Source organism: Sminthopsis crassicaudata, chromosome 5 (genome assembly GCF_048593235.1).
Source record: "Sminthopsis crassicaudata isolate SCR6 chromosome 5, ASM4859323v1, whole genome shotgun sequence".
Taxonomy (NCBI): domain Eukaryota; kingdom Metazoa; phylum Chordata; class Mammalia; order Dasyuromorphia; family Dasyuridae; genus Sminthopsis; species Sminthopsis crassicaudata.
Window position 1 is genome coordinate 207,793,059 of NC_133621.1, and position 9,692 is coordinate 207,802,750.

At 36.5% G+C, this 9,692-nt stretch overlaps 1 protein-coding gene across 2 annotated transcripts in view; it reads right to left on the reverse strand.

The window, feature by feature from the left end:
- IRAK3 (interleukin 1 receptor associated kinase 3) overlaps positions 1-9,449 on the reverse strand; it is an 81,901-nt gene extending 72,452 nt beyond the window's left edge. The window contains exon 1 of one of the 2 annotated variants that reach the window (XM_074269715.1): positions 9,263-9,449. Coding sequence is in view for 1 of the 2 variants with exons in the window: in XM_074269714.1 (XP_074125815.1) it covers positions 8,937-9,090 (154 nt within the window). In the remaining variant the exon portion in view is untranslated. The other variant, XM_074269714.1, reaches the window with a different exon arrangement.
- Between the last annotated feature and the right edge of the window lie 243 nt (positions 9,450-9,692).

Here is a 9,692-nt window from a genome sequence, read left to right on the forward strand (position 1 = left end):
GTCCAACTGTCTCATTTTACAGTTAAAGAAACTGAGGCACAGAAAGGTTAAGTAAGTTGCCCACAGTCACAAAACAAGTTAAAGGCAAAATTAGAATTAAAATCTAGGTCTCCTGATTCTTAAGCATATGCTTTCCTAATTATGCCATATTGTTGCTTTTTAAAATTTGGATACTGGAAAATAAATCACTCAACATAGTAATTCATGCTACAAGTTCTTGACCAAGATAACAGAGGATATGTTCTTTGACATTAATTACTATTTTTATTAGGATTTCATACTGAACTTTCACATGACTAATTGGGTATGTTCTAACCCAAAACAGAAATTATAAAGTTCAGAATTAATATCTGGAGTCTATCTTTGGAGAACAAGATGTTCAAAAGACAAATTAAGACAAGTTAAGTTTCACAGAAAATTGAGCATATCTTTTGGGGGTGGGAATCAAAGTCAGGGAAGAGATATGAATAATCTTCATAGCATTTCCTGGAAAGAGAAGGTTTTGGAGGAAATGCAAACTTATTTATCTCTTCTCAACAAACAGTGAATCTGAGTTGGAGCTAGCTTAGAAATATTTCTTCTAATAATCCTGAATAGTTCAAAATCATATAATATTCAGGAAGGAAATCAAAGCTATAATATTTATATTATACACATTCCTAGGTCACGTTAACCACTGGGGACTTAAGTTCAATAAATCACATGTTCATGTATGCAAATAAGTGTCTGAAGGGATTTTTTAGAATAATGCAATACAACCTTATTTGGTATGTGTTTTTGCATACAACCCCAGGCAAAATTCCCTATGAAGTTAAGACAATATTTTTACAATTTGTCTTGTTAATGATTTTTCTCTTTTTTTTTCTCCTCCAAAGCATACAAGGGGAAAACAAAACCAACAATCCAACTTTTCCAATTAAAGTTTTTAATCGCATAAAAAGCAGAAAAATGCAAAATCACAACTCAGACACACTGCTTATAACAGGTAGCAACATTTTTAATAATTATACATAAATATACAATGTGTTAACCCTTCAAGGACTTTCCTAACTTTTACTCTCACTTGAGGGGTAGATTCCCAGAGTATGGGTGCTATATTGCATTCTAGAGATAATCCTATAAAGAAGTACTTCTAACACCATAACTTCCAAGCCCCCATTAATGTGTTTTCCCTTTACAATTGGTGGAAGTGCTTAATTAGCTCTTAGGAAAGGCAAAATAAGAAGAGTAACATATAGTAACATATATATATGTATGTATGTATGTGTCTATACATATACATACACATACAAATCCCCAAGGGTCTCCTCCACAAAGCACACCCTAACCTAAATTCCCCAAATGCTAAATATATGTAAATATATAATTTTATATTATATACTTTCATATTTATATAATACATATACAATGTTATATATGTGTGTTTGTGTTATATATACACTCATATGTTATATATGTACACATATGTATGTATGTATATTTCCCATGGACATGTCTGATTCTGTAAGTATTTGACAATTCTTTAAGCTATTTTCTATGTGGTGTCAGTTGCCTTTATGTAATGGCCAAGGCTCTATAATCCCTTCCAATGGCTTAAATACTTATTCATACATTATTGTAGGATTATAGGAAAACACTTTAACATTTCTTTAATACATTGGGATCACTTTCTAGGCTATATGACTACATCAACTGGGGTACATCAAGGAAACTTTTTGCTTTTTATCTTTATGAGTAACTGAAGTAGAGATTCTTAATAGGCAAGACAAGCACTAATGAAGTGCCTTCCATATGTCAGCACTGTGCTAAATAAAAGTCTGGCAATTTTGGGGGTGCTGGTAAGCTTGATATGATTTAATCATTATAGAGAATTCTCAGTTTGGAAAATCTTTCTATTCATGGAGATTGTAGACTTGGGCACAATGATCTCTTAGCAAATGTCAGTGGCAAATGATATCTCCTTTGCTCCTCATAACAATTCTGCAAGGTAGATACTATTATGGTTTTTTCATTAAAACTTTTTTTATTTTCAAAACATATGTATAGATAATTTTCAACATTCACCCTTTCAAAACTATGTGTTTCAATTTTTCCTTCTACATTCCCCTCCCCTAGATGGCAGATACTATTATTATTAGCCTCATTTTATAGAACAGGAAACTGAGATTAAATGTATTGTCCAGTATCACACAACTAATAAGTGTCTGAGACCAGATTTCATATTGATGAAAACCCTTATAATAACTCTATTTGTTATCTAATCACTATATAAATTGTTATGCAATACATGGAAAGAATTATATCAGTGGAGAAGTAAATATACTTTGGAAGTTTTGGCTAAAATTTGCTCAAATGTAAAATGTAGCTCAAATATCAATCAATCTCTTGTAAGAGTCATTGAAGAAGGCTTGAAACTCTGACTTTCCTAGAATGCTTCATTACATCTGTAAAGTTGTTAGAAGTTAAATAACATTTACTTATTTGTATCGTTCCATTTCATCCCACTACCCACCAAAAGAAAACCTTTTGTCATCTGCCCTAGGTAAAGGACTTTATCTTACAAGACTCATTAGAGGGTTCAGTTTTATAGGCTATTTTGAAGATTGCACAGTCATAGATTTTAAGCTGAAAGGAAGCTCAGGGGTCATTTAGTTTCACTCAAGTAGTAATGGAGACCATTAAACTGTACATGTGGCAACTAGGTGGCACAGTGGACAAAGCACTGCACCTAAAGTCAGGAGGATATGAGTTTAAATGTGCCTTCAAACACTTTCTAGCTATATGACTCTGGACATGTCACCTAATCCTATTTGCCTTAATTCACTGGAGAAGGAAATGACAAACCACTCCTGTATCTTTGCCAAAAACAAAAACAAACCAAAAAATATGGACAGTATTGGTGGGATATGGTCTACGGGGTCATTAATAGCAAACACAACTGAAACAACAAACTACATATTGCATGCTAGGTAGTAGCAAAAGTAGTTCTCTAACCCAAAACTGTACTCTTTATTATGTTACTATGTCACCAGGATAGAAGACTATGAGAAAGATTTGAGAGATAGTATAACATAATGGATGGGGGTTAGAAATCTAGGTCTGGAAAAGACCTCAGGTGTCATATTGTATGTGAATAGGAATCTCCTCTACCAATTCCCCAAAGTAATCATCCAATTTTTATCTGAAGATGTATAGTGATGGCATTCTAGTGGAGTATATCCATTTGGGAGGTGAAAGAAGCTTTTTACAAAATGGCCAGACAGACCAATGATGTATCAAAAAAATAGTACTTCTTGCATTCATTAACACACTCAGGGGAAGGTCCAAGAATTATTGGAGAGTGGGGAAGAAGATAGGGATGATAGTGGCTACTACAAAGGAGATTGTTAGAATATAGAATGCTAGGATCTTAAGGCCATAAAACATGGGGATATATGCAACTGGGGAATCAGCAGCAGTCTTGTAATAGGCTGCTCTCAGAACTGTCACATACTTTCTGCTATGTTCTCTTGTCTTCTCTTAGTCAATATATAAGGTTTCTGGGCAATTTCTTACCTCTAAATCAGGGAAATTTACTGAGGTAGGCAAGGCTCTATGTTTTATCAAGAGGGAACCGGTTCTTGCTCAGAAACGTGTTATGTTTCTCATTCCTCATATCCTAGGCAGGGAAACTCTAGGAAATGGTGATCAAGGTTCTATCTGTATATAAGCACGAAACATAGAATTCCTAGCATGAAGTATGTTGTTTCCAGAAAAGGGAAAGAGAAGAGTCAGATTGCTCAGAGAGGATCCTCCCCCATATTAGAAAGACTTTTTTGACTCTCTTACTTTAACAAACCTCAGGAAGTTGACTAAACCTCAATTAGAAATTTAGGACACTTTGGACTCTGACAGATAAGGAACTTACACTCTCCTGAGCCAACCCTTAGCATTTTTTGTGGGAAATTTTTTCATGATGTTGTGAAAATCTGCCTCTGCAATTTCTACCTATTTTTCTCCACTGGGGTAAAGCAGAAAAACTTAGTTCCTCTTTTACATGATGGTGCCTCCAAAACTTGAAGACAATATAGTGGGTATAGTAGCAAGTTTATTGAATTTGAAATGAAGGGATCTCATTTGCTATTTTGGTGATCTTAGAAATCACTGGCTTTCTCTGGTCTTCAGTTTTTTTGTCTTTAAAATGAGAGGATTGAACTTAGCTTACCTCTAAAGTCTCTTTTTAGCTCTAACTTCACAATATGAAGTTAACCAACCATCTGGGTTCAGTGAATTTGGAAATATGCTAACTCAAGAAGACAAGTTCAAGGGGTCCTTTTAACAACAATATTCCCACTAAAACATCTGTTTATCAGATTATTTAAGCAGGAAACATTCTTCAATTTAAAAATGTATCATTTCTGTTCTCCTCTATCTATATACAAAATTATACAATCTCAAAGGTAGAGAGGACCTCAAAAGCTCTCTCGTCGTACCCAAAACTCTACTGGAATATGCTTTTACCACATTTTCAGTAAATGGTGATCCATGTTTTGCTAGATCTCTGGTAGTAGTACTAATAAAAATTCCAGTAGTTTTTATTTTAGCTAACATAGGTTATTAAACACAGACGGCTTATAACTTTCAGAGGTATGATTTCAAGGCATTGTGTTCAAGGAAATTCTTTAGCCAGTCTCATTGCCTATTGCTTCTCTGTTGTCAGTTGGCTGGGGATAGGTAGAGTACATGATCACAGAATTTCAGAGTTGGAAGAATACTCAGAGATCCAACGTAATTGAAAAAAAATATCTTCTTATGACAAACAGGACAAGTGGTTATTCAATCACTGCTTGAAGACTTCCAATGAAGGTGATACCACATGCTTAGGCAACTCATTCTAATTCTGAGTAACTACTTGTTAGGAAAACTGACTTCTCATTAAATCTAAATTTCCCTCTTTGAAACTTCCACCCATCTTAGCTATGCCTTTTGGGCCCAAGTAGAGCAAAACTAATTCCTCTTCAAATACTTGAAAGCACCTCTCCCCAATGTTCCAATTTCCCAAACCAGGAGAATGAATTCAAATGTGTGAAATGAATCATTCAATTATACTGTATTCTACTGGGGAGAGATGAACAGAGATTATTGATCATCTGACTTCCCCCCTCAGCCCAATTGGTGAAATGACAATATCAAGAAATAAGTTACAGAGACAAAGAGGTGTTAAAATCATAAAGGAAATGTGAAAAAAGTTGCTCAGGTAAATTTGATAGAATGATCAGCAAATATTTATTTAATATCTATTATGTGCCAAGAACTTTGCAAAATGTTGGGTGTATAAAAAGAGTCCCAGATAGTCCCAGCCTTAAAGGAGTTCCCAATCTAATAAGGGTGGCAAGTAAACAAATATATACAAGTAAGAATAAGCTATGTACAGAATATAGGAAATAATTAAGAAAGAAAAGCCACTATAATTAAGAGGAACTAGGAAAAGAATTAAGAGGTATTAGGAAAAGTTTCCTATAGATGATGGAATTTTAGTTGGGACTTAAAGGAAGCCAGGAGGTAATAGGTGGAGATGAGGAAAAAATTAGAGGATAGCTGTTTGCTGGCTGGCCAAAAGCTCAGCTACACCCTTAGTGGTTTTTTTTGTTTTTTTTTTTTTTAATAAAAACAAACTCATTAAGAATTAAGGAAGTGAAGATCACTACTCACTCACTTGAGGACTGATTCCCCACCCCAACCTGGAAGATAGCCAGTCATGGATTCAGAGAACAAATTAGCCCTAGAGGTTGGGAGTAGAGCAATAGAGAGATGTAGGCTCTTGAAATCAGCTGAGCAAACTGCCCAGCAGTGCTTCTCTATCCAAAGAAAGCAATGTGAGAATACCACTGGAAAAGAAAGAATCCTAGGAGATTTGTAGTATATGTCTCTTTACCAGCATAATTTAATTGTGTTTCGGTGCTTCTTGCTGACTCCATGTACACTTGTGGGAGAGTGCACCCCAGGTTTATAGGAAATTGTTTTATTATTTTTGCTCTTCTGATGCCATATTAGTGAATGCTTTTGCTTTGAGCTACTGGCTATCTATTAGAAGTAAATGCACTGGTGGGGCTCATGAACAATAGTTTTAAGAGTACAGATTTACAGAATACCCTGAAGATAGTTACTCTCTTGGGGACCCAACTTTCAGGAAAACTGCTACATGTTAAATGGCTCATTAAGGTAAAAGATGATTGAATCGAAGAAAGCTAAACTAATAAATGGGGGTAGAGCAGAGAATATAGTACAAAAAAATAGAGAAGTCTAAAGTTTAGCCCTAGTTTGACATCAACTAATTAGCTACTGGGCAAGCCATTTTACTTCTAAGTCTTCAGTTTGTCTGCAGATTGATTGATTGATACAATCTTTACAATTTCTTGAAGCTCTCAAATGCTATAACTTTATGAGATCTATGCTTCACAAAGTCCAAAGTTATGCTGGTTAAATTTTTAACAACTGGCTCTCCAAGGGATGTGTGTGAAATACATGTATGATACATTTAAAATTTAATCTGCATTTTTAACATTTTCTCCATTACTTACTGAAGACTAGACAAACAATAAAACAATAAACCAAGCCCTAATCTGTAAGGTTACTGACTTCTGAGATATAAATGCTCACAGTGAAAATTTTACTATCAACTTTTAAGAGTCAGTACAAGGTGGCTTCAGTACAATTCTACAAAAGTTCCACTCCGGTCCTTTGCGGTGGCATTATGATGATCTTAGGTTCTAGAAGGATATACCAGGGAAAATAAATTTAGGTAGGCCCCACTAAACTGAAAAGACTCTGAATACTGGCCAGGATGCTGGTTGTCTGAGGACTAGTCCATTTAGAAATACTCATTACCAGAAATTTGGCTATAATGAGCAAAATGTCTAAATTTTGGACACATCAATACACAAAGATCACCTGTTAAGGTATGGAAGGGACTTTAACCTATATTTATAATGACATTATCCCTATAGAATAAAGCACAGGTCCTTTGAAGTATTACTATTGAAATCCACTATAGGAAAGAGTTGACCGATGACAAAAGGAAGTCCCCATTTCCACTGGAAATCTGTCTACTTTGTAAATAACAAAACATCCTTGTCTGAGACTTTTCCTAGAGGATCCAGAATTTGCCAAGTAGGCAACTTCTCCCCATGACTCTCATCCATCTGTATGTAAATTTATTAGGTATTATTTCAGATAATTCAGATATATACATATATGTATACATACATTTATTTTAACTGTCTTAATTGGAGACATAATGACTGTCTACACAAAGTAGAAACCAGTATTTAATAGCCAAAAAATGCTATTAAAGAAAAAAAAAGTCTTTTGATTGATATTTTGCACACTGACTAATCTACACATTCAGGTAATTGCTTAACTTTCCATATTTCATTTAAAGCAAAAGATAACTACTTTGTGTCCCAAAGAAATCATAAAAAAGGAAAAGACCTGCATGTACAAAAATATTTGCAGCAGCTCTTTTTGTGGTGGCAAAGAATTTTAAATTGAATCAGTTGGGAAATGGCTGAACAAATGAAAGTACTGTCATACTATGTTGTGAGAAAAAAAATGAGCAAGTGGATTTCAGAAAAAACTTGGAAAGACTTACATGAACTGATGATGAGTGAAATGAGCAGAACCAATAAAAACATTATATATAGTAACAGCAACGTTGTTCGATGATGAATTATGAGTGACTTAATTCTTCTCAGCAATAGTGATCTAAGACAATTTTAAGACTCATAATGGAAAATGCTATCCTCATCCAGAGAAAGAACTACAGAATTTGAATGCAGATGGAAGAATACTATTTTCACTTTTTTTCTTTTCAGTGATTTTCCCCTTTTATTCAGTTTCTTCTTTCAGAATATGACTAATGTGGAAACATGTTTATATAATGGTACATGTCTAATCTATATCAGACTGCTTACCAGTTTGGGGAGGGGACAAAAATCTAGTAAAAAATGATATTAAGAAACTATCTTTACAGGTAATCAGAAAAAAATATAATTTTTAAAAAGCAAATAATAAAAAAGAATTAATAAGATTGAAATGTTAAAAGCCTTTCTTTGAACTGAAATATTTATTCTATTCTGGGATCATAGATTTCAAAGTGGAAGACAGTTTAGGAAACCATGGAGCCCCAGCGCTTCATTTTCCAGATGGAGAAACTAAGGCCCAAGAAGTTATAATAATGTGACACAAGTAGCAGTGTGGGCCTTTGATCCTATGTTCTCTGTAAGTGCTCTTTTCACTGTATCAAAGTGAATGAAACATTTAGTAGCTGACAAAAAATAAATTTAAGCCTACATACTTTAAGTTATAAAGTATATAGAAATATACAATTTATAAATGTTATAAAGTATACAATTACATATACACATGTAACCTATATTCACATATGTACAATTATAAAGTTTAAAAATGTAAGCTCGTCAAAGGGTATTTAACTTGTAGGAGTTGAGTAGCAATGGAAACTTTAAAGGGATGAAAGGAATTTGGGAATAGTCCTGCAAGTTGGTATTATCTGTGAATCTCTGACAAATGAGACTGCTCATAATTTCGGGGAAATGAAAATAATGCTTTGAGGAAATTGTCCCTTCCTATTTAAAACGCCATTTACTGTTTTGACAAGGGAGAGTTAAAAAGTGTCTTCCACTGACTTAGTTCCCAGAGACACTCCCAGATTGTTCTGACCCAAGACACAGTGATGCGCTGTTCTCCTAGGGAGTACTTAAAAGTTTTTCCCAGAGAAAGAAACGGATTGATTTTTGTATCATTGAAACAGACCCCAAATCACCTGCATTTTTTCTGAGCCCGGGAGCAGCTCAGCTCGGCCACACCATTTCCTTCCCCAAACGCGTTAGCCGCCTCCGCCCCCGGGCCCCAGCTCTGGGGACCGTGGCCGCACTCACCTAGCCCCCGCCAGCCCAGGGTTCCGTCGCAGGAGTCTAGGATGGAGCAGAAGCTGCCCAGGAGGGAAGGGGGCATATCAAACAGAGGCAGGCTCGCGGGGAAGGCGGCAGGCTCCCAGCGGCTCCTCCTTCCGTCTGCGGGAACCCCAGCCATCGCTCACCGGAGCCTGCCAACCTCTGCTAAGTGCTGCTTGCCGCTGCCTGGCTGACTAGGGGAAACTGGGGTGGGGAGGCGAGGGCTTCCTCCACCCCTCTCCTTAGACGCGCTCTTTCACAACTGCGGAAATCCTCCCTGGGCCATCACTCCCGTGGGAAGAAGTATGTACCTTTGGCAAGCGGCCTGAAGCTGGACCGGCGTCCGCTCTGGGACGCAAAAGCCGTGGTTGCTCCAACTTAGAAGCGATTCACAGCTGGAGAAATCCTCCCTGAGGATCAAACATATCTTCCCCGCCATCCCCCCCTTTCATTCATCTCCCACTCTGACTAGACGATTTGGAAGGACTTTTAGTTGAGGTACTTTGGTGCAGCCCAGAGAAGAAAAAGCAGAAAGTTCGAGAGAGAGAGAGAGAGAGGGAGAGGGGGAGGGAGGGAAAGGGGGAGAGGGGGAGGGAGAGAGAGGGGGAGGGAGGGAGAGGGGGAGAGGAGGAGAGAGAGAGACTTTGACCCAGTGATACGGATAAGGTCCTCAGTAACTAGGTGCTAATCGCATAGAAAGACCGAATTGCTGGTAAGATTACTGCCTGAGAGTAACGAACT